The sequence below is a fragment of the Sorex fumeus genome, unplaced genomic scaffold (assembly GCF_029834395.1).
Source record: "Sorex fumeus unplaced genomic scaffold, SorFum_2.1 ptg000030l, whole genome shotgun sequence".
Taxonomy (NCBI): Eukaryota; Metazoa; Chordata; class Mammalia; order Eulipotyphla; family Soricidae; genus Sorex; species Sorex fumeus.
Window position 1 is genome coordinate 16,629,341 of NW_026606087.1, and position 25,179 is coordinate 16,654,519.

At 51.5% G+C, this 25,179-nt stretch overlaps 1 protein-coding gene across 1 annotated transcript; it reads left to right on the forward strand.

Annotated features, from left to right (window-relative positions):
- Positions 1-14,720: 14,720 nt before the first annotated feature.
- Positions 14,721-24,972, forward strand: LOC130025180 (folate receptor alpha-like). Its single transcript, XM_056116127.1, has 4 exons — positions 14,721-14,822; positions 19,507-19,676; positions 24,115-24,442; positions 24,587-24,972. Exons 2-4 carry the CDS (start codon positions 19,515-19,517, stop codon positions 24,865-24,867), a joined length of 771 nt encoding a protein of 256 aa, XP_055972102.1. The 5' UTR covers positions 14,721-14,822; positions 19,507-19,514; the 3' UTR covers positions 24,868-24,972.
- The last annotated feature ends 207 nt before the right edge of the window (positions 24,973-25,179 follow it).

Consider the following 25,179-nt stretch of genomic DNA (forward strand, 5'->3'; position numbering starts at 1 on the left):
TTTCCATAAACGGTATCAAATCTCCCTGGGGCCTGGTCCACCTCTGATAGGTGATTTCCTGGCAGGAACAAAGGGACACGGCCGGCAGATGACACACTGCTGCTTCTGGCTTTGTCAGCTGCTTTGTGGGGCACCAGCCCAAGACTCGGCAGACTGAGACACACCTGCCCCGCCAGCACAGATGCCAAACGCCACAGCTGAACCAGACCCTAGGACAAGCTGTCTGCCAGGAGAGGCTGGAGCAGGCTCCAGGTGGGGGAGATGGCTGGCCCTAAAAAGGGAAGTTAAGGGGATGGGAAGGTCACCTACTTCGTGCTGAAGGCGAGAGGGTGTATGGGATCATCATAGCCTTTCCTAGGGGATCACCAAGGCTAGTCATGGGGAAAGACGTTTGATCTAGTTCCACTCTGAGCAGTGGGTCTGCCCATCTTTTACTGTTTTGGGATTTTTTTTTTTTGGAGGTCACACCTGGCTGTGCTCAGGGCTTACTCCTGGCTCTATACTCAGGATCACTCCTGGCAGGCCTTGGGGAATTATATGGGTGCCAGGGATTAAACCCAGGTTGGCTGTGCAAGGTAAGTGTCCCACCTGCTGTGCTATTGCTCTGGCCCCTTAGTGATCTTACACAAACAAGGACATCTGGGACCCAGGCTCAGGAATTCAGAGGCCACTCGCTTACCACGCCTAGGAAGGAACGGGAAGTGTCTTTCCAATCTGAATGATGTGCCCGGACACTCAAAGCCAAGTTAGGGGAGACAGATGGAGTGCTCATGTCATGATCTGGACGGGCTGGGGCCACGGTTCAGCATCAGAGCATTAGTGTGTGTGAGGCCCCAGGTTTGGTCCCCAGCAGTGCACACAGAAAAAAAAAAAGGAAGAAATTAAACAGGACCAGAGAGGTCAGCGCCCCCACACCTATCACGTTCCACAGAGACAATAACAAATAAGATACTGTAGTACTTCCCAGAAAAAGCTTGGCCTTGAAGGACAAGGAAGAGTTTTCCAGGAAAACAAAGCAGGAAAGGACAACCTGGCAGCAACATTGTGTCCTCTGGCCAGAGGGTGACAGCTAACCTGGGTACTGTGGGTCTGGGGTTTGTTATATTGTTTTTCTTTAATGGTCCACAGCTCTAAAAGTGCTCAGGAATACAGTATCAGGGATCAAACCCGGGCTTCCTGCACACAAAGCTTGTGTTCCAGCTCATGGAGTTACCAAACCAGGCCCTGGTTTGGTTTTGGTGTTCTGCAGTGATGGGGATGGAACCCAAGTTCTCACACATGGATGCAAGTGCTGTACCACTGGGCTGTGTCCCCAGCCAGTGGCAGAGCTCATGTGCCCAGTGAGAAACCAGAGGTCCCTCTTCTTCCTCAAGACCCCTGAAACCGCTCAGGGAATCGGAGCTTGCAGTTCAAGTCCAGGCTATTAGAGACACCAGTGTCTCACTCCTTGGGTTTTCTCTGTGGTTTCAAAAGTTTCACATTGCAGGAAAGCTGGGAACATTCACTGGGAAGAATGTGGTGTGTGGACAGACTCCAGGGGCCTAACATGAAGAGAGGCTGCCCAATAGTCCTGTGACATTTAAGTCACTGCAATGTTTCATCTGCTTTGTGTACGTGAGTGTGCGTGTGCATATGTGCATGTGTGTGAGTGTATGAAGGGTTGGGGTGTTAAGGTAAACATAAAAATTAGGCTGGAGAGTTAGTAAGGCAGAGGGTAGGGCACTTACCTTGCATGTAGCTGATGTGAGTTCGATTCCCAGCATCTCACAAACTTCTCCAAACCTGCCAGGAGTGATCCCCGAGCACAGAAACATGAGTGAACCCTGAACACTGCTGGGTCCCCCCCCCCACCACCACCTAAAAAGATAAATGTAAAAAACATTTCAAGGAGGGTAAAGCACATATCCAGTTGCCTCGTATTTATGACACAACCTCTGATAGGCATCACAATAGAAGAAAAACTTTCTGGTTGTTTGCTGTGTGTGTGGGTGGAGTCTTGGTGATGCTTAAGTACGGCTAGGCCAAGAATGTCTGTCCCACTCACCACACCCCACCCCACCACACCCCCCAAAAAGAGGAACTAGCAAAAAGATCAGCATGAAGTACATTTACACTATTAAACATTGCTTGTTTTGAATTTGGGGCCACACTCAGGGGATCTCCGGGGCTACTCCTAGCTCTGTGCTCAGGTGGTGCATGGGGACCAGATGTTATCGTGCAGGGAATCAACTGCATGTTAGGCAACTATCTTGACGCTGCACCATCTCCACTCCAGCCCCCCAACTTTAGGTTCTAAAGGTGCCTCTAAGCATCCTCTGTAGCAACCAACCAAGAAACAGAACAGACACAGTCATCTGCAGGAGCATGACGTGCTTCATGGGAGCAGCTCTTTCTGTGGGGTCTCTAGTCTAGGCCAGGCAGTGCATTCCATTAAGTCTCTCAAGGGCTGACACTGGCTGACTGGAGTTTATGAGCTAGCGGTTTTGCAAGGAGATGGGAAGTCCTGGAGGCCTAGAACATGTCCTGGTCTGCCCTGTGTCCACCACCCCCAGCTTGATTCAGGGGTCACAGAGAGGTGGGTTTGTCCCTACACCCTGGGGTTTCCTTCCTTTGTCCTGAATGCCCTGACCTGTCGCCTCCCTTTTCTCACTCCAATCTGGGTGCCTGAGTTCAGTTCACATGCACATACAATGTGCACAACATCCACGGAACTGTATGAATGGTCCATGCACCTGGTAATCCATGCACCATGGCGGTCCATGCATCGTTGGTCCATATAGGCAGGCTCTGTCCCAGTTGAACCAGGATCCTGCATCTTCTGTGCCTCCCTCGAGGCAAGCACAGCACTTGTGGGTCTGGGGCCTCTCATGCCGCAGAAGACAGAATGTCTCAAGCCATCTTGAGTTCCACACGCACCCGTGTACACTGTCCCCACAGCAGCTGGGCGACTCTGCTCAGCTGGAAGGCACACACACCACTTGTGTCCGTATCCGTGTCATGGTAGATAGAAAAGTCATCTCGGAGATTTGAAGCAACCGGCTGACTCATGTGTTTGGTTTTGCTTTTTAGTGGTGCGCAGAGATGGAACTCGGGTTTCCTGCATGCTGGCCTGCCTGTACTTCACCACATCCTGGCGCGCAGCCGGTCTATGATCATTTAGCGGTTGAGTCCCACCACAGTGATTTCTGCTACGTTTCATTCCATTTTATTTGAAGCGCCAAGGTTGAAAATACAGTTGATGACGGGGTTTCATATGCTCATATTCCAGTGCCACACCCTCCCTCAGAGTGTCCTTTTCCCTCCACCGTGGTCTCAGGGACCCCGTTCCCACCCCCGACACATGGGCAGAAATTTCCCATTTTACCTGCCTTGGATTTAGTTTTCTCGGGTTGTGTCCACACATGCAGGCCCATGTCTAGGCCCGTAGCAAGTCATCGCACCTCTGTCACCCGCAGCATCCTGGGGCTTCCTGAACATCTCTGGCCTGGAGCGCTGGTCCCCAAGAGAACCGAGCAGCTCTATAGCCATTTGTCCCCACAACCTGGGACTGTGCTCCTCTCCTCCAGGCCTGAGTGAATGAGCATCTGAATGGCTCTGTGTGCTGAGAAGACAGTGCAAACGTCCCAAGAACTGTGCTCGCATCCCTTGGTTCTTTCCTTCCTCCCTTCCATTCTTTCTTCCTCCCTCCCTCTCTCCTTCCTTCCTCCCCTCCTTCCCTCCCTCCCTCCTTCCTTTCTTTCCCTCCCTCCTTCCTTCCTTCCCTTCCTTCCCTCCTTCCTTCCTTCCCTCCTCCCCTCTTCCTTCCTTCCTTCCCTCCTTCTTTCCTCCCTCCCTCCCTCCCTTTCACTCCCTCCCTTTCTTTCTTCCTTCTTTTCTTTCCTCTTTCCTTCCTTTACTATTTTTCTTTCTTTCCTCCCTTCCTCCTCCCCCCCCCCCCCCAATAATGCTCAAGGGTTACTTCTAGGTCACTGCTTGAAGAAGACCTTCAGGGGTGCTCAGGGGATTCTGTGGTGCTGGGAATTGACCCCAGGGCCTCCCCCAGGCAAGGCAAGTGCCCTCCCACTGAGCCACATCTCTGACCTTGCATCTGCTTCTCATGCCTCCAGTGTGTTCCGTCTCCCTGGCTCTCAATAAGATAACCCACCCTCACATTCCCAGCATGACAGCACCTCATGGTAGCATAGGCACTCAATTAGGACTGATTAGATGCAAAAAAAGGAATAATATCAACATCCACAGTGTCCTCCAGTGAAATAATTCTGTACGAGCTGTACTAATATTTGCCCCCAGACAGTGGCTCCCCAGGATTTCCCCGGTGTTACTGTAGTTGGAAACTAGAATCTTAACTGCCTCTATCCTCAGTGGGGGCGCAGGGCCAGCAACAGAGGGGCTCTCTGGATGACCTCCCAGAGGCTGAGGAGACAGAACAAGGCGGGGTGATGGTTGTGGGGAGGACTCAGTGCTATGCCTGCCTACCCAGTGCCACCACTGGAGGAAGAGCACCTGGGCCCAGCACACACATGTGGGAGAGTCAAGGTTGGGCCAGGGCACCAGGGCCCCATCTGCTGCACTCTCAACCCCTGTTCCCCAGACGGCCACCAGGAGTGAGCCCCACCTTTCCTCAGCCCTGGCTGGATGCTCTCTCTCTGCGGACATGGGGAAGTTGAGGCCGTCTTCCTGGCTTGTAAGGACACATCCGAGCTCGGCTCTCTCGGACAAAGGTTCCTGTCATGCCTTGGTCATTGCTTCCAGATGCAAGACGGGTCCCCTGGGGATCCTCTGACAGTCTGTGCTGATAGTCAGGCCCCTGTGTCTTATCTATCTTTTGGGCCTGAGTGGGTGGGAACATGCTGTGTGACTGCATCATTTCTGCAGAGAGGTCTAGAGAGGCACTAGGACTAAGTTGAAGTTCACCAGGAAGTAGGAACTGGAAGTGATGCCTCAGTCAGGGGCTCTCCCCTCTGCACGCCCACACTAGGCTGGGGACTTGCAGATGGCCAGTAGGGTTTGGGATAGCAACAAAGTTTTTTTGTTTGTTGGTTGGTTTTGCTTTTTGGGTCACACCCTGTGATGCACAGGGGTTACTCCTGGCTCTGCACTCAGGGAGGTGCTCAGGGGACCATGTGGGATGCTGGGAATCGAACGCGGGTCGGCCGCGTGCAAGGCAAACGCCCTACCCGCTGTGCTATCTCCCCCAGCAACAAAGTGTTTAAAAATTTTTTTTTAAAAATTTATAAAGTTGTTCGCAATAATTTATTACATTTGATGTTCAAACACCAATCCCACCATCAGTGCACCTTCCCACCAACATACTTCCAATGTTTCCACCCCAAATCCCTAAACCGTGCCCCCCAAAGCAGAAGCAAAATAATTAATTTTGTATTACTCAACAAAAGTTTCTTTTCCCTTCTTCCTCTTTCCAGTCCTGGGCTTAGGTGGGTATATTTGCAGGAAGAGCCCAGAGATGAACAATTGTGTTTTGTTCTTTGTTTCAAAGAGCAAATCATGGGCTGAAAAGACAGTTCATCACTAGCCTTACATGTTGCTGACCCTTGCCTGGCACCACACAGGGTCTCCTGGGCACAGCCAAAAGTCACTCCTGAGTACAGAGGAAGAAAAAACCCTTAAGGGCTATAGCGTGTGGCTACTACCGCCCCTCTCTCCAGCCAAAATGCCACAGACACGGGACGAGAGGGAAAGATAGCACAATGGGCATTACATGTCCTCTGCATGGAGGGGGCCCAGCGTCATGCCCAGCACCACATCATCCCCAAACCAGTCTCAGGAGGCAGCCACCAGAGCACAGGGCTGGGAGTGGCCCTGAGGATGACTGGGTGGCCCAAAGAGCAGAAATAAAGGTAAACAGGGGCCAGGGAGAGAGTAAGGAATTGACTTTGCATGTGCCCCACCAGGTTCCATCCCCAGCACCCCAGATGGTCCCCCAAGCACCACCAGGAGTGATCTCTAAGTGCAGGGTCAGGAGTAAGCCCTGAGCACCATCAGGTGTCACCCAAAACAAGACAAAAGCCAAAAGCCAAAAGTGTTCTACTTGATCACAGTAGAACACTATGCTTAAATTCCAAGTGGGATTTTTGGATCAAGACTTATAATTTTATACTGACTGCTTTCCAGGGGGCTGTATCCAGTGACTCCTGGCCTACACTGCTGGACACTGCTCAAGAGTGACAGGACCTGGGAGTGCTTAGGGGACCAATCGTGGTACCAGGGTTCTAAGGAGGCATCAGTTGCATGCAAGGCAAACACCTCACCTCCTGACTATTTTATCTTGTAAGCTTTTTTTTTTATTAGTGAAAGACAATGAGGTACAGTTGTAGGTGTACAAATTTTCGTGCTTGGGTCTCAATTATACAACGATCAAGTACCTATCCCTTCACCAGTGCCCATTTTCTACCACCACAGGTCCCAGTATCCCTCCCACCCCCCATCTGCCCCATCCAACCCTGCCTCTGTGGCAGGGCATTCCCTTTTGTTCTCTCTCTTGTAAGCTTTCAAACTTAACTTTTTTTTTCTTTTTGGGTCACACCCGGCAATGTACAGGGGTTACTCCTGGCTCTGCACTCAGGAATTACTCCTGGCAGTGCTCAGGGGACCATATGGGATGCTGGGAATTGAACCCGGGTCGGCCGCGTGCAAGGCAAACGCCCTACCCGCTGTGCTATTGCTCCTCAAACATAACTTTCATTTGTCCTGTGTCTTATTGTGAAAACAGTTTCTGAGAGCTTTCCGTATTGATCTATTGAGATGCAGCTCATTCTCTTTAATTGGTGGATAATGGTTGAAGTCAAGGTCACATTTAATTCAATTGTCTACTCATGGATATTTGAGGGAGGAAGGTTCTTTCATAACCTTGAATATCATAGTTTTTGAAAAACACAGAATTCTCTATTGGGTTGGGGTGGAGGCTAGGCCACACCTGGTGGTGGTCAGGGGCTCTGTGCAGTAGTGCTGGGAACCATGTGGTGCCTGGAATTAAACTTAGGATTCTAGCATGCAGAACATACACTACAGTCCTTTTAGCCATCTCCCCAAATCCCCAATAGACGCCCGCTTTCTTGGGTGGGGGGGGGGGGGCTTGAGGGTCACACCTGGTGGTGCTCAGAGGTTACTCTTGGCTCAAAACTCAGGAATTACCTCTGGCAGTGCTTTCTGGATCCTATGGGATGCCTGGGATCAAACTCAGCTTGGTTGCTTGCAAGGTAATTACCCGCTGTACTATTGCTCCAGTTCCTGGATTCCTCCCCTTTAAAAAAAAAGTTTGGGGGCCACACCTGGAGATACTCAGGGGTAACTCCTGGCTCTGCACTCAGGAATCACTCCTGGCAGGCTCGGGAGACCATATGGGATGCCGGAGATCAAACCCGGGTCAGTAATGTGCAAGGCAAGTACAGTATCTGCAGTACTATTGCTCCAGCCCCTATATTTGGCTTCTAGGCTACACCCAGCAGTGCTCAGGGCTTCTCCAGCTCTTCCTCAGGGATCACTTCTGGCAGAGCTCATGGGACTGGATATGGTACCATGGATCAAACCAGACTAGGTTCCATGCAAGGCAAGTACCTTCCTTACCTGCTGAACCTTTTCTTAGTACATCACTCTGTGAGGGGAAACCTGGTTCCGAGACCCAGTAGAGGGAAATTTGTGCCATTCAGCACAGCGGGTAGGGCGTTCGCCTTACAAGCAGCCAGCATGGCCGACCTGAGTTCGATTCCTCCGCTGTGCTCGGAGAGCCCGGCAAGCTACCGAGAGTATTCGATATGCCAGACACAGTAACAACAAAGTCTCCAATGGAGACGTTACTGGGCCCGCTCGAGCAAATCGACGATCAACGGGAGGGCCTTTACCTTTACCTTTACCTGCTTGCCACAATATCACCCTACCTATGTATACGGCCCCCCTGACGCGTTTGTGTATGTTTTGGTGCTACATCATCAACCGGCTCTGTCTCAGCCAGATCATCCTCCTGCCCTAGGATGTGGCCCTGGCTAAGGGTAACCTGAACCCTGGAGGGGGGAAGGGCTGGGGGGATGGGGGTGGGAAGCGGAAGGGGAAACAGCTTTTGGAGGCCTTTACTGATGCTAAATACACATTTTTTTTCTTGTTCTTTTTTCACTTCTTCTCTTTGTTGGGCTACTCCCTCAACAGCTGGAGTGCCCCAGAGCAGACAGATCTCCATCTACCAAGTTTTGAGTTTTGTTTTTTTCTTTTTGGGTCACACCAACGACACACAGGGGTTACTCCTGGCTCTGCACTTAGGAATTACTCCTGGCCTTGCTCAGGGGACCATATGGGATGCTGAGAATCGAACCTGCGTCGGCCTCGTGTAAGACAAATGTTCTCCCCACTGTACTATCGCTCCAGCCCTCCATCTACCAAGTTTGTCACCTGGCTTTTCCCTAACAAAACATACATGTGAAAGCTGGGTCGAGTCAGTACCATTCTGTGCTCAGAGACATCTGTGCTCTCCTTCTGTCCTTGAGCAAGTACCCACTGACAGCCAGCCTGCTGGACCTGACCCGCCAGCAGAGAACAGAGAACTTGGCCCACACTGGCCTCGTGCACACAGACAGGACTGGAGAACCGAGGACTTAGAGGAACAAAGATCTGAGACTTTGCTGGAAGGAAGCACAGAGAATGGGGGGAGTTCTAGTCAAGCCTACAAAGATTCAGGAAGTCTCCCAGAAGAGCCAGTCAAGTTTGCCAAGATGAAGTTGGCCACAGAGAGGGTTCAACAAGTACAAAGACTCGAGGGAGTAGAAGCGTCAGCAGGATTTCCAGGTGTCAAAGACCGAAGCTACTAAGGGCCCAGGAGAGCTTAAGAAAGAGCGTGGGCTGGAGAAAGAACTTTGTGGGTTTGAGCCCAGCACCACATGCTCCCCAGGATGCCAAGCACAGAGCCACAAGTAGCCCCCAACACTCTCGGGTATTTCCCTTCCCTTCCCCCACCTCCTCGAAAAAAGAAATTAAGTTGGGAGTAGACTGGAAAGGAAGGTCACAGAAGAAACTCAGGGTCTGCATCATACCCTAAGTGCTGTCCCCCCACCCCCTTCCTCCCTGGCTCTCTAGCAGCTGTTTCCTGGAAGAAGTTTAGGCTTTGGAATCCGACTCGGAGCTGAATCCTGCCCCTTCCTGCTGGATGGAGATTAGGGACAGCGAGTGTTGTGAGCTCCCAAGAAAAGCTTTTGGGGGGGTTATTTGGGGCAGCACTTGATGATGCTCAGGGCTGGCTCTGCACTCAGAAATCACTTCTAGGAGTGTTTCAGGGATGATATGGGTTGCCGGGGATCAAACGCGGGTCAACCACGTGCAAGGTAAGTGCCCTCCCCGCTGTACTATCGCTCCAGCCCCTCGAGAAAATCTCTGGCTCTCCTGCCTACCACACACTCACTGCCACCGGCTGTGGTCCAGGTACCCACCCAGGCTGCTGCAGCACCTTCCCTGGTCCGGGGCAGCCTCAGTGCCAAAGGATGCCCTGGGTAACCTTGTGAGGATGAAGCTTTGGGGAGGGGCCCGCAGGCCTAGGCAGGCCCAGGCCAGAAAACCTTCAAGCCCTTGCCCCAGGCCCAGACTCGCTGGGAGCTCAACACCGGGCACTCCTGCTTTGGGGACTGGAATCTACTTTCCAAGCTCACACCCTGCCTGCTCGGGGGAGGGCCTCAGAAGCCCCCTGGGGCGGAGGAGGGGCATCACCAGCAGGTCCCACCCAGAGGTGTTCCCACCTTCCTCAAAGACAGCTGCTCGGGGTTGCAGAGACCCGGCTCTGGAGATCTTCAGGAGATTGGCGCTCCCCACACAGGCTGCTGCAGACTCGGGTAAGGCTCGTGGCTGGGCCAGGGGGAGCAGGGCAGAAGCTGGGGCCTCCCAGGGGCTGTTTCTGCAGATCCTCAGACCACCCTCGCTGGTCCTCTGACTTTGATCCATCTGCATCCTCTCGTTCCCAGACCCCAGTCCTGGGTTTCTTAGGGTGACCCCTGCTTTCTCACCACCCTTCCTGGGCTAGTTGCTCCCACTTCTGCCTCCAGTAGCCCCAGCCCCAGGGCCTTTGCCTGCACTGCTACAGCAGGAAAGGCCGGTCTGGGCTAAAGCCGGCAGGCACTGATCTGGGGAACAAGTCCACTTGACTATCCCAGGGAAGAACTTCAACGACAGCCAGAAAGATGCAGACTAGGGAAGGGGGGCTGGGGAGTGGCTCAGAGGAGAGAACATTTATTTGCCTTGTATGTGCGGCTTCCCCACCCCACGCTGCAAAACAAACGGCTTCTTGGAGAATAGGAAACACTCAGGACTCAAGAATGCAGGCCTACTCAAGAACCTGCAGCATGGTTTCTTTATTTTCTGCCTTTTAAATTACTTTGGCTTTGGGACCACAGATGGTGTCAGGGATTACTCCTGGCCAGGGCTCAGGGGAACAAAGGTGGAGCTGGAATTCGTGCTGACTACCACATCACCCCAGCAGCGATGGTGTGAAATAACTCTGCAAAGGAAAAACAAAGACACATAGTAGGAGGGACAAGAAAAAAAAGTCAGCTGCAGAGTCACCTCCAAAGGCTGAGCGCCTGGCTCAGGGTTCAGGTTACACTTATCCCGGGCACATCGGGGCTGGGGAATGAATGGTCTGTGCTGGGAACTAGCCACTGGGAAGGCGTGGGGATGGAGTCCTGGGGGCGGGGAGGGGGCGGCAGAGTTACACGTGACAAGGGGAAAGAGTACGAGGACATGTCTGTGTGATTTAGTACATGGATACGGTCAATGCAGGACCTAGAATCGGGCTCCCCTGATTGTGGTGATATAGTGACGAGTAAAAATCGGGCAGGGGGGCTGGAGCGATAGTATAGCGGGTAGGGCGTTTGCCTTGCACGCAGCCGACCTGGGTTCAATCCCCGACATCCCATATGGTCCCCCGAGCACCACCAGGAGTGATGATTCCTGAGTTCAGAGCCAGGAGTAACCTCTGAGCATTGCTGGGTATGACCCAAAAAGAAAAAAAAAAATGGGGGCAGGAACCAGAGCTTCCTTCCTCGGAATCCGACCCGCCCTCAAAACACCGGTGCTGTAACAAGGGCTTCCCTACACACTGGGCTGTACTCTGTTGTGCTAGGGGGCTCTGTGTTGGGGTGGGGGTCCAGCACTGCTCCGGCACCCCCACTGTTGTGCTACCTCCCACCCAGGTGTCCTGTTTCTAGTAAGGTAGTTCGCTGGAAATCACAGTACACATGCAGAGGCTTGGGGGGCAGCCGTGAGAGCAGCCCCATTTCTCCACACGTTTGTAGGCTTAGACGGGTAAAGAAAGGGATAAGGTCATAAGGGGTGAACTGTGAAGGGATTGTGAAGGGAGAGGTGTCCCCAGAGTCAAGGTTCTAATCATGCTGGTCACTTCTGCAAGTGCTAAGATATCCTAGCTGGGGTGGGCATTGGGTGGGCATGACTTTTATCCTATCAATATTCGAACGTCATCTAGCCATCACTTGGTCCTTCACCTTATTTTGTTTTTGGACCACACCAGTGATGCTCAAGGTTTAATCCTGGCTCGGTGCTCAGGGACCACTCCTGGCTTGGTGACCCTATGGGGATATCAGGGATTGAACCCTACTCTGCCACAGGCAAGGCAAGATAGCCCTACCTGCATATTGCTCCAGCCCCTGGAAAAAAAAAAAAAGATGAATTTTAGAACCAGGGAATTTTTTTTGGGGGGAGGGACATTTTGGACCGCACTCTGTAGTGCTCAGGGCTTACTCCTGGCTCTGAGCTCAGGAATTATTCCTGGAGGGGCTCAGAAGACCATATGGGGTACAGGAGATTGAATGAATCCAGGTCAGCTGTTTTTTTTTGTTGTTTGTTTGTTTGCTTTTGGGTCAACACCTGGCAATGCACAGGGGTTACTCCTGGCTCATGCACTCAGGAATTACTCCTGGCGGTGCTTGGGGAATCATATGGTGGGATGCTGGGAATTGAACCGGGGTCGGCCACGTGCAAGGTAAACGCCCTACCTGCTGTGCTATCACTCCAGCCCCAAACCCGGGTCAGCTGTGTGCAAGGCAAAAGCTATACTATCTCTCTGGCCCCTCAAAATAATTTCTAATTGCAAGAATTTTAGAGAAATTTGAGGGAGAAAGAGATAAATGTTCTAGAGACACGAACTTCTCCCGAAGAAAGTCAGGTCCGAGGTCTTAAGTTCAACTCTGAATAACCAAGAAGTTGGCCAGAGCAGCCCATCTCTGGAGACAATTCAGCTGGAAGTAAGAGCTGAACTCTGAATGCAGATCCTCAGCACTCAAAATCCTTTCTCCTTGACTCAGTCCTAGCGGGGAATCTGATCTGCATAAGAATAGTACAGTGGGTACTATTTGACCAACCTACTTTGATACACTTGACCAACACTTGACCAACCTCCTTGATACACTTGACCAACCTACTTTGATCCCAGATCCCCAGCATCCCATACAGGAGTGATTCCTGGGTGTAGAGCCAGGAGTAATCCCTGAGCATTGCTGGGTGTGACCCCAAAATGCCAAAACAAAAACAACAACAACAAAAATCCCTTGGTTCTAAAAGGCACACAGACGTCTGTGTGTCTCTGCCTGCCTCTCATACTTTTTGCTTTTGGGCCACACCTGGCGTCTTTTGAGGACTTCCTCAGGGCTTAACTTCTGGCACTGTGCTCAGATCTCTCCTGGTGGTGCTTGTTGGTCCATATGGGGTGCTGGGAATTGAGTACGTGTCGGCCGCATGCAAGGCAAGCACCTAACCAGCCATACTATGTCTCCTTACCTTTTATATGTCTGTCTCCTGAAATTCTTTTCAATTGGCCAGGGGATCAGTATTTGAGCTACACCCAGCTGTGTGCAGGGCTTATTCTTGTTCTATGCCCAGGGATCACTCTTGGTGATGCTCAGGGGACCATATGTGGTGCCAGGGACTTCAAGGTGTGGAGGACAATGACAAAGACACTTGGTTAATTGACCATATGTAAATCAAGCATCTTCCGGGTTGTACTACTGTCTCTCAGGGTCCTCCTGAAATTCTTTTCTTTAGGGTAAACTATGAACCTAGGGAAATTAGGTGGAAGTCAGGACGGGCTCTGTCTTCCTGCCAAGTGCAATCCCTTGCCGCTGCCTGAGACCAAGGCTCCCCAAAGATTCCAGCTCCCATGTCCTACAGACTGTGGACATTAGGTGGCCTGATTGAGTTGGTGGGCACTAATGTCCCTGCTGTGCTCACCTCAGGCACCTCGGAAGGGGGGGGGACCCGGAATAGCCAGAGAAGGATAGTGGCACTCTCCTCCAGAGGCTCTGACCTCCCTGCCCCCCAACACCTCCCACCACAACAGCTCCCATTGTTCTCGGTCTCCAGTGGTCTGTATCTCCCTGTCTCGCCTTTTGAGGTATTCAGCCCTTTGTAACTCATTAATTCCATGGACAGAAATGCCAAGCTTTCAGGTTTTGTGTGAAGGTTTGTTTGCAAGAAAAACCTGATCAGAGACGGAAAGTGAGGGTAAGTGGACCGGTTTAAGGACAGCGTAGAGGACTTACCAGGCCTTGTATAAGCACCACGATGCTGCTTGAGGTAACAGCAGAATATTCCATGGCTAAGCTTTGCAGTGTCTGCACACAGGGATCTTTTTTTTTCCCACGAGAAGTCAAGCTTTCTGATTCCTTCCCCACTGAGGTCACTCGTACGTACGTCCTGTTTACAATGACTCCTCCCCGATCCCACACGACTCCAGTCTGCACATACACTCTTCCCTCCTGACAGAACTGGCTCCTTCTCTTTTCTGTCTCCCACCACTGCTACCACCGGTCTCAAGGGTGAGAAAGGAAGGCTTTGGCCGGGCACTGGGGAGGAGGAGATGGCTGGGGGGGAGGTGGGGGGAGTTGAGGCCAGGAGAACTGAGAATTGGGTCCTTAAGCACTAACTGTGTGAGCTGGAGTTGGGTGATGCCTGGGGACTGATAAATTTGATTTTCTCTCTCCTGGGGGAGCTGTAAGCAATTTGCTCTTTCCATAAAGCTGGGAGGTGGGAAGCATGCCCCCAGGCCAGGCACTGAAATTGGCTTGTCCAAGTTCTCTTGTCCACGTTCTCTGGTCATGTTCTCTGGTCTTCGTGACCAGATTGCTGCGGAAATGGATGTGAACCAGATTATCTGAGTGGGGGAGGAGTGAGGAGAAGGCTTTGGGCCACATTTGGCAATGTGCTTGGGGGGGTATCATTCCTGGTGGTGCTTGGGGCATGGGATGCAATGCCAAGGATGGCACCTGGCTGGCTGCTTAACCCCTGTACTATTTCTTCTGCCCTGCACAGATAATTGAGTCATTTATTTTGGTTTTGGGACCATACCTGGCGATGCTCAGGAGTTACTCCTGGCTCTGTACTCAGGAACCACTCCTGGTGGGCTTGTGGAGTGGGGGGAGCATATGGGATGTTAGAGGTTGAATTTGGGTGAGCCGCTTGCAAGGCAAGTAAGTGCCCGACCCACTGTACCTGGGCACCTTTGCCCAGATTATTTAAAAGGATCCCAGTGACACCTCTGTTCTGGGAAGAAAAACAGGTGCTGGCACATTGGCCTGAGGTCTACGCTATTAATCCACCTCCACCTCCAACCCCCCACTCTCCACCCTCCCCACTCACACACTGACTGGTGCCCACGTGCAATAATTAACTGCTGAGCGGGCTTCGCTCCATCCCAAGTTCCACTCCTGGGCTCCATTCCCAGTCGCTGCCCTCCTGCCCGTCTCCTAGGCCACTAAACCCAGCTGTCCCCTGGAGTAAAGTTGCAGGCACTGCAGAGCCTGTGAGAGCCACCACCCCAGGTATGCACACCCCACCCCCATCACAGGCACACCCCGGGGCTTGCAGGTTTGAAGGACCAGGAGGGACAACTTCACTGTGAAGCTGAGAATCCGGAAGTGAAGCCTGAGGGCTAGACGGGGTCTGGCCTGCTCAAGGTTAAACTCCCAGCAGTTTCTATCCAGGATCGAGATCTGGAGCCCAGAGATTCAGGTCTGGGGAGGGCAAGGGTGGGGGTGACTGGTAGGTTGAGGGTGGTTGCTGGCAGGAAAGTGGGAAGGGCGTCCAGAGCAATGAAGGATGCAGACAGGAAGGGAATTTGAGTTCTGGCTTTAGAGGATTTTTTTCTTGGTGGGGGTGGGGGGGTCACACCTGGAGTTGCTCAGAGCTTTCTCCTGGCTCTGTGCTCAGGCATGATTCTTCGGAGGGCTCAGGGGACCAGAGGGGATGCCAGGGCTTGAACCTAGATGGCCTCATACAAGGCAAGCGCCCTCCCCGCTGTACTATCACTCTGGTCCTCAGAGTCCTGGGTTTAGAGAATATGTGGTGAGAATCCCTACTCACCAGGTCAGACACCTTTCTCAGCACTCCTCAGGATCTCCCAGGGACCCAGCTGCTCCCATCAGAGCCTTGGCAGAGCTAAGGAAGCAGGGATAAAAGCTGAAGGAGGGCCCAGGAGATAGTTCAGGGGTTGGGTGCTTACTTGCATGGTAGCCCTGGTTTGATCCCCAGCACCCAGGAACTCTCCTGAGCACTGAGGACCAACATGCAGCAGAAGCTGTTTATAGACTAGACGGCCCTGAGGCAGAGTTGGGGGGCTCCTAGCTGTGTGGGGCTAAGCTGGCTCCCGTTTGTTGAGGCTTCCCCATGAAGTTGGTCCTCCTGTACTGGCCCTTCAGAGGAGAAAAAGTCTAAAAATAATAGAAGTTGTTTTCCCTCAAGGTCAAGTGTGGTCACTTAGCACAATAAAGCCAATCAAACTGGCCCCTTTGCCCTTGGTCCCACAGGGTTAATCTCAAGAAATGAGACAGCTATTGCTGTCATGGCAGCCTGTTGCTCATCCAGGCTGCAAACTATCTCAACAGCCCTGAGTAAGGGGGCTGTGGGGGCCCATGAGCCATTTTAAGGAGTTCAGTAATTCTGCACCCTGCCCCTGCCCACCGTTGCCCCACCCACCCACCCAAATTGTGAGCTGCTGTTCACATTATCAAGTACAGCAAGGACAGTCAGCTGCGATGGTAAGGGTCATCTGGAACATCAAGAACTAACAGGTACATTAAGGCGGGGATTGCCATAGCTGTGGTCCTAGGGCAAAAAACAATCAACAAACACTTTATTCTTGTCCCACAGCAGATGGTGCTCAGTGCTGATTCAGTGGCCGCTATATGCAGGCATAAAATCAGAACCCCAGTGCCTGTCTTTTAAGTTTTCCCTCCATGCTAAAGGATATCCTTCCCATTTATAAGCAAGTCATCAGGCCAATAAAGCCTCCCTCCCTCCCTTCTTCCCCCTTTTCCCCTCCCTTCTTCCCTTCCTTCCTTCCTTCCTTCCCTTCTGGTGGGATTTGGGGATCAAACCTTTATGGGCAGCATTCAAAGCAAGCGCCCTACCTCACTTTCAGATGTCAGCGAGTTCGGTCAATAAAGAGATGACTGGGTCCTAGAAATAATCAGCAAGTAAGAGAATGAATGACTTCCGGGAGAGTAGCAGAAGAATGGGTCAAGTGATGGGGTAAATGCTCTGAGAGTACAGCTGGAAGGGCGTTTGCCTTACACGAGGTTGACCTGGGTTCAATCCCCAGCATCCCATATGGTCCCCTGAGCACTGGCAGGAGTAATTCCCGAGTGCAGAGCCAGAAGTAACCCCTAAGCATCTCAGGGTTTGACCCAAAGTTCCCCTCTCCCCAAAAAGATCACGTCACTTTGAGTGACCAAGTGGATTGGTGAGCAGCAAGGACACAGAAACCTTAGCGACTCCTGGTTGGAGAATGGCTTTAATGGAGACTGATATCAAAAAAGCAGAGAAACGGCTGACTAAAAAAGACGGGCCAGTGGTTAGAGTGTTTGCCTCGAACATGGCCAACCCAGGTTCAATCCCAGCACCATACAGGGTTCCCCAAGCCTGCCAGGCGTGATTTCTGAATGCAGAGCCAGGAGTAAGCCTTAAGCATCAGTGGGTGTGACATCCCCTTCAAAAAAGAAAAAGCGGGGGCTGGAGTGATAGCACACTAGGTAGGCTTTTGCCTTGCATGCGGCCGATCTGGGTTTGATTTCCAGCATCCCATATGGTCCTCTGAGCAGTGCCAGGAGTAATTCCTGAATGCAGAGCCAGGAGTAACTCCTGAGCATCGCTGAGTGTGACCCAAAAAGCAAAAGAAAAGAAAAGAAAAGAAGAAAAGAGAGGCAAGAAAAGAAATCTTTATTGGCATGATGACACGCTAATAAATGGGAAGGATGTTGACCAGCAGGGCTAGAGGGCAAACTTGGAAGAGGAAGTGGGGGTGGGTCTGATAGCCACAGAGCTAGTAGTTAAGGTAATATAAAAGTTTGTACATATTCTAGCAAATTTTCAGGAAATGATGCATTTTTATGAGGAGAAAAGGTGAGGCTGAGCAGCTGAGAATCATGCTAGTGATGTCAGTGCAACTCGGGTGACGTGCCTCACTAGGAACATATCTCAGGAAGAGAAAATGACAGAAACATCCTGGGCTGTGCTGTTCAGTGCAGTCACGTAAGGGGTTAGTGGAGGCGAAGGGGAGCTCCTTGGCACAGGTGCTACCAACTGGGGCTGTCTGTCCAGGGCCTGGGGTCCCTGTCAATACAAAGCTGCTCTTGGTCCTGTTTTGCTCCATTCAGGTCAAAATAAAGCTGTGGAGTGGCTTCTTCCAGGAGAGGTTAACTCACCTCCAAATCAGAGGTCTGAGGGACCTACGGAGCCAACTCAAAGGGCTGGAGCATATTTTACACGTGGGAGCCCCAGATTCAACCTCTGGCACTACATGGCCCCCAATACTATGCAGGGAGTAGCCTCCAGAACTTCAGAGTGTGACCAAAAAAGAAAAAAAATAAGATCTATGGACTGGGGAGAACAGAAGCAATAAGTAAGGCAATAGGATATGGAGCCAAGCACCCGGCCATCATGCAGCAGATCAGGATTCAATTCCCGGCACCATATGCAGTTCCCTGAGCCCAGCAAGGGGTCACAGAAGCACAGAGCCAGGAATAGCCCCGAGAGACACACACACACACACACACACACACACACACACACTCACACACACTCCAGCTTACCTGAGAGACAGCACAAAGCCAGGAAAAGCCCCAAAACACACACCTCCAGCTTACCTGAGAGATAGTAGAGAGGTTAAGGTACGAGTTTTGAATGTAGCAGATCAGTCAGATCTCTGGCACCACAGAACGTCCCCCAAGAATCACCTGGGGTCAATCCTGAGTTCCAGAGTACAGAACCAGGAATAGCCTAGAGCACCTCTGGGAGTGGCCCACAGTTAAAACCGAACAAAGCAAAACAAAACAAAAAAGGGAACTCCTCCAGGCTGCTGGTTTTAGCCTTGCCAACCCTAGAAAGTCCTAAATTTTGAGTGGGATTAGAGAGAAAAGGGTAAAGTCACACCAAAAATCTTGAATTATTTGATTACAAGAGGCAGAGAAAATGCTGAACACTGTAGCCGCTGGCTGTGAATTCTGGAGCCCAGCAAGAGCTCCCTCAGAGTCTGAACTCAGGTTTGGGGTGTGCTGGGGATTGAGGGGAGATGATTTCTGGAAGAAGGCTCTGGACCCCTCAAGGCCCAGGGACTGCCCCTCCCAGGACAGCCCACCTCAGCCTCTGCCCAGCGACTCACCCCAGTTACAGGGTCTTTGGAAATGCTGAGGCCGCAACCAAGGATGTGTGCGCATGTAGCTGGGTTCAAACCCCAAATGAAGCTATTTCCCGAGCTAATGGAAGCTTGATGGTTGAGTGCACGTACACGTAAACCCTGTCACCTTCTATTGTATAACCCATTATGAAATCCCCCCCCCAAAACTGAACTCTGAAACGGGCCTCAAGATAACCAACAAGGGAATGTAGACCTAGAGGACCTGGCATGCCGTCCAAAGTCCAAGCTTAGCTTTGGTTTTTGCCTTCTGTAGACTTAAATGATTCACTTTCTTTCTAGTTTGGGGGTGGGGGAGGGGGTGGGGGGTGCAACTCCTCACGGTGTTCGGGGCTTTCTCCTGGCTCTAGGTTCCAGGATCACTCCTGGCCAAGCCAGGATCCCCACGTGGTGCTGGGGGGAGCCCAGCTGAGCCTCCTGCTACAGAGCCCTACCTGCTGTCCTACCTCTCCCACCCAATTCATTTTCATTGAAGCCCCAGTGAGTTCAGCTACAGTTAATTACAGATATCCCGGTACACAGCATTCCAGCACCACACCCACCACAGTGTCTGTGCCCTCCTATGAATGCCTCAAGGGCCCTTTCCTACCCAGCCCCCCTGGCTCAGTAGATCTTGAGATCACCAGAAGCCTCCCTGGGGCCAACCCTGCGGGTGGTTCCTGCTCCTCACCCCTCCGGGGGCTAGGAGGAGGAGCTGACCACGAGGTGGGGTGTGGCTACGAGGTTGCTCCTCCCAGTGGCCTCTTCCCATACCTGGAGGCCCTACAGCCACATTCCTAAGTGTCACTGACCTTGCCACTGAGCTCTTGCTTCAGGGACAGGTATGGCCCGAGGGGCGACTACGCAGCTGTTGCTCCTGCTAGTGTTGGGGGCCATGGTGTGGGCCACGCAGCCCAGGACGCCCAGGACGGAGCTTCTCAACGTCTGCATGGACGCCAAGCACCACAAGGAAAAGCCTGGCCCTGAGGATAAGCTGCACCAGCAGGTGGGCAGGGGGGGTGGGCGGGTAGGCGGGGCTTTCTACGGAAATGAAGGCGGGAGGTCTGGGTCTGCAGGAAGGGGTGCAGTGCCAGCAGCTCCGGGACCTGGCTGGCCTTGCTGTTCCACATTATGCCCGTCGGAGAGGAGGCCAGCGAGAAGTCTGGGAAATAGCCCAGAGCCTTTTTTTGTGGGATGGAGGCGACGGTGATTTTGGTTTCCGAGTTTATACTGCACTGAGCCCTCCAAGGAAGGGAGGGGAGGATGTCTCTCTCTCTTCTCTCTCCCGCCTCTCCCCCTTTTCTTCCCTCCCTCCCCCCTCTCATTTTTTTTGCCATCATCTGGCGGTGCTCAGAGCTTACTCCTGGCTCTCTTCACTCAGAGGTCAGTCCAGATGGGCTTGAAGGGACCACAGGGGCATTGCTGGGATGAGAGATTACCCAAGATGTCTCCAGCACACTTGTATGCCAAACTGAAGAGCCTTTATTAACCTGCAGGGGCTGTTGAGCCTGAGAACAGTGGTTTAGGCACAATGACCAGCTCCCAACCACACTCCGGGCAAAGTTTTAAACACTCCTTATCACATTCTGCCTGACTACATCAATCAACTTTGTCATTAGCTAAAGTGAGCAAGCACAATTACTGTACAGAAGCCAGATGCTCTCGGTTAGCCTTGAACGATTAAAGAATTTTCTACTTGGCAGCTGAAAAGAGCCATGCATGCTAGTTACTTAGTCTGGACTTGGGTTTTCTCTGAGCATCCTGTCCCTGCATCCTATCCCATCCCGCTTTCCAGCTGTTAGCTTTTGTGCTAACTTTGGGTCATTGTTAAATGGGGCTAAGATCTCCCCAGAGGAATCACACGAAGACAAGTTGTGATGGGTCTATATTGGCTAGCTCGAGCTAGGGCCTTCCTTCGGCTCACTGACCCAGTGGCAGCCTTCTCGGAACGAGCGGCCCCGAGTCTCAAAAGTGAGGGGCTTTTATACCATAACATTATATAACAGGGACTTTCTGTGGACCACCCTTTGGCTGAGGGGCTTTCCACTACTTGTACTTAGCTGATTCGTTATAAGTTGGAGTTACATAAGGGTTACATGGGGTCTTCCCTACCTGCATCTGATCGGTAACCCTTGGCAACATGCATGGCCCAAGCATTCCACCAATCTTGAACTTACCAGAACATTTTTTTGAAATCCATATGATACCATTAACTATAAAGAATAAAAGAAAGTCTGTTTTTAATGCATTTTTTAAATTGTTTTTTGTTTGTTTGTGGCCACATCTGGTGATGTTCAGGGGTTTCTCCTGGCTCTGCACTCAGGAATCACTCCTGGGAGTGTTTCGGAGACCATGTGGGATGTGGGGGAATCTAACCTGGGTCAGCCACTTGGAAGGCAAACACCCTCCCCTCTGTGCTTTCTCACCAGCCCCTTCTATTGTTTGTTTGTTTTTTGCTTTGTTTTGGGGCCACACCCAGTGTAGGGGTCACCCCTGGAGGTGCCCAGGGGACCATATGTAGTGCTGGGGTTTGAACCCAGGTCAGCCCTGTGCAAGTCAGTCACCCTGCCCACTGCACTATTTCCCCAACCCCACATTTCTTTATATAAATGATCCCTGTGACCTGGTTAGCAGATAGTGGTCAAAGTCTGGCTGTGTGGGGCCCTGAACTTAGCTGGAAGGGCAGGAGCTGGAGCAAATGCTTTGTAAGCAGGAACACTTCTGTCTTAAGAGATCCCTGGGTATGACCCCAAAGCTAAAACTCCAAACTCCAAGACCGAAACTCCCCTTCTGTACTCATTTTAAATTGCTTAGCCCAGAGCTGCGTGTGAAACGTGATTGGTGAGATGACTTGGAATCCTTCCAGCAGCCTTGACTTAGAAGTTCCTCAGAGCCTCTTTTTCTTTTTTCTTATCTTTTTTCTTTTTTTTTTTTTGCATTTGGCAATGCTCAGGGCTCACTCCTGGCTTTGCACTGAGGGATCACTCCTGTTTTGGTGCTCAGAGATCATATAGTGCTGCCAGGAGTCAAACCCAGGTTGGCCACATACAAGACAAGTACACAACCCACTGTACTATTGCTCCAGCCCCCCTCCCCCCTTTTGGGGGTCACACCCAACATAGAGCTCACTCTTGGTGGGACTCTGAGAAGAAAAGGACTCTCATTCATTTATTGTTGGTGGTAATGCTGACTTCTCCAGCTCCATGTAGAACTTCTCGATTTCTCTTTCATCATAATGAGATGTTGGTGCGTAGACAACGAAGATAGAAACTGCAGGCAGTGAGCCACATCTATTCAAATGTAAACGTCCGATTCAGGTTGTTAGGTATTCGAATGAATCAATACTCATGGCCAAGTTTGTGTTGACAAGGACACCGACGCCTCCAACACCTCTTTTATCGTATGTTCCGAGGAACAATTCTTCTCCAGTGTCGAAAACGGCATGGTGAGATTCGTGCCTTCTTGTCTCGGTCAGACCAATGATGTCGTACTTGATCATTCGCGCTTGTACCATCAGGTCCTCGATGGATGCATCTGATGCTAGCGTACGTGCATTGAAAGTACAGACGATCATTTTTGACTTCCTTCGTTGTGGCAGCCTAGGTTGGCCTTGAGATTTTGTCGGCCTCTCCTTTCTCATCCTTCTCAGTGCTGCCATGTCGGTGAAGCCTTCAGGGTCAGGTGAATGAGACCAGTTGTAGTTACTGGTTTTGGCATATCGAATACACAACGGATAGCTTGCCAGGCTCTTCCATGCGGGCAGAATACTCTCGGTAGCTTGCCAGTCTTTCCGAGAGGGATAGAGGCTTTTGGGGCGACCTCTAATCACCCTTGTAGGTGTTACCATATTTGAACCCTATCAAATATGGTATGACAATTCCGGAAGATGGGTATTTAGTGTCTTATGATGTGTCGCGCGGCCACGCGGGTCCGGAAAGCGTCCTGGAGTGTGGCGATGGCTGGGTAGTGGAGGTAGTGACTAGAGCTGTTACTGACTGGATTCCACGGGATGTCAAAAGACCGCGTGGCCGCCCACCTACCAGATGGTCAGACTTCTTCGTGAAGATCATGAACGATCGGTTTGAGGCTCTTCATGTTCTCAGAGCGAACAGATGCCATTGGGCTACACTAGCACGCCACAGGGACAAATGGGGACGTTACTGGCGCCCGCTCGAGCAAATCGACGACTAATGGGAAGTGAAGTGATTAAGTGAATGCTGACTGGTTCAGCCTTCTTGGAAAACAATATGGATGTTCCTCAAAAAACTAGAAATTGAGCAGCTATACCACTTCTGAAATTACCCGGGCGGCCCAAAAACACAACAGAAACACCATCTGCACTTCTGTGTTCATTGCAGCACTATTCACCATAGCCAGAATCTGGAAACAACCCAAGTGCCCAAGAACAGATGAGTGGATGTAGAGACTATGGTACATTTACACAATGGAATGAGAATTTGCTTATGAAACGTTATGAAATTTGCTTATAAATGGATGGACATGGAGATATTATGCTGAGAAAAATGAGTCAGGAAAGGGACAGAGAATCATTTTGGGATATTAAAAAAAAATTGTATGAGACGAATCTTAGGCCAGGAGAACGGGGATCAGGAGGACTGACCAATGGTTGGAAACTCACCACAAGTGTGTGAGGGATGAAGGGCAGTTAGGATAGAGAAGGGACCAGTATGACAATAATAGCTGGAAATGATCACTTTGGATAGGAACTGATTGTTGAAAGTAGGTAAAGGGATATATCTGATAACCTTTCAACATCTGTATTGCAAACCATAATGGAGAGAGAGAGAGAGAGAGAGAGAGAGCCTGCCATAGAACGGGTGGGGGTGGGAGGGAAATGGGACATTTTTTTTCTTTTGGGGTTATACCTGGTGATGCACAGGGGTCACCCCTGGTTCTGCACTCAGGAGTTACTCCTGGCGGTGGTCAGGGGACCATCTGGGATGCTGGAAATCGAACCTGGGTTGGCCGCATGCAAGGCAAATGCCCTACCCGCTGTGCTATCTCTCCAGCCCCGAAATGGGACATTTTTAAAGAAAGGTATTAAATATCAATAATTAGAACTAGTCTCAGGTTCAGCTTGTTTTCTCCTTTCAATATTCCTAAATCTTTGCCACATTCCCCATGAGACTTAATTTCTCCACTCTGTAAAGTGCTTTCCTCATCCCAAGTGTCTCCTCTTTTCCCAAGCGATTATCCTGACATAAGTGGTCATGGTTGTATTCCCAGTATCTAGAAATGCACCTGGATTTCAGTAGTTGTTTAATGATGGTTTGAGTTAGTTTTGTGATGGTTGTGTCCCTGGACTCTCAGTCTCAAGAGAGCCTTCCGCCTCCCCCAGATGCCCAGTCCACTGGAGATTATTCATACAGAGTGTCCTACACCATGTGCGGCGTGCGGTTCAGATTCTTGTCTTCTCTGTCCAGTGCAGTCCCTGGAAGAAAAACGCCTGCTGCTCCGTCAATACCAGCCAGGAAGCCCATAAGGATACTTCCTACCTGTATAAATTCAACTGGAACCACTGTCCCGTCAAGATGACACCAGAGTGCAAGCGGCACTTCATCCAAGACACCTGCCTATATGAGTGTTCCCCCAACCTGGGGCCCTGGATCCAGCAGGTCGACCAGAGCTGGCGCAAGGAGAGGATTGTGGACGTGCCGCTGTGCAAGGAGGACTGTGAGGTCTGGTGGGAAGACTGCCGCACCTCCTACACCTGCAAGAGCAACTGGCACAAGGGCTGGAACTGGACCTCAGGTGAGGGTCAGGCTGGCCCAGGAGGGAGGAAGGCGCTGGAGGTGGGAGTGTGCGGGCTTTGGCCAGCGCGGGTGAGAGGCGAGGGAGCCGGGGGAATGGTGCAGGTTGAAGTCGACTGGCTGAAGATCTTTCATTCTCTTCTAGGCTCTAACGAGTGCCCGGTGCAAGCCGCTTGCCACCCCTTCGACTTCTACTTCCCCACCCCCGCTGCCCTGTGCAATGAAATCTGGAGTCACTCCTACAAGATGAGCAACTACAGCCGAGGCAGTGGCCGCTGCATCCAAATGTGGTTTGATCCAGAGCAGGGCAACCCCAACGAGGAGGCGGCCAGGTTCTATGCGAAGGCCATGAGCGGTGCTGAGCTCTGCAGGGCCCCTCTTTTCTTGCTTGCCCCTGCCCTGGTGCTGCTCCGGCTGCTGCTTTGAGATCCCTACACCTTCAGACCCGAATAACCTCACCCCATCTATCGCCAGCTCTAAGCCCTTCCGCTCTAGAACCACGCATAGATCAGCCTTGTGAATAAACCAGAAGCCCCACGTGTGTCCTGTGAATTATTGGGTGGGAATGGGGATGTAACAGCTTTGCCTCCTCGTGCCCCTTCACCGAAGTCGGGAAAACAGACTGTTCTCAGCTGTTTGCATGAACTTTGCAGATACTAAGCCATCCTTCTGACCTTGGGCGTCCACCATCCTATTTCGTCCTGTTGCAATTTTCGTGATAGCTCTAATCTAGAGGCA

Bases quoted from the DNA above. Each gene is read 5' to 3' on its own strand.
- LOC130025180 (XM_056116127.1), top strand. From the start codon at position 19,515: ATGGCCCGAGGGGCGACTACGCAGCTGTTGCTCCTGCTAGTGTTGGGG. The intron at 19,677-24,114 runs GTGGGCAGGGGG...TTCTCTGTCCAG, and splicing joins AGGATAAGCTGCACCAGCAG to TGCAGTCCCTGGAAGAAAAA. The intron at 24,443-24,586 runs GTGAGGGTCAGG...ATTCTCTTCTAG, and splicing joins GGGCTGGAACTGGACCTCAG to GCTCTAACGAGTGCCCGGTG.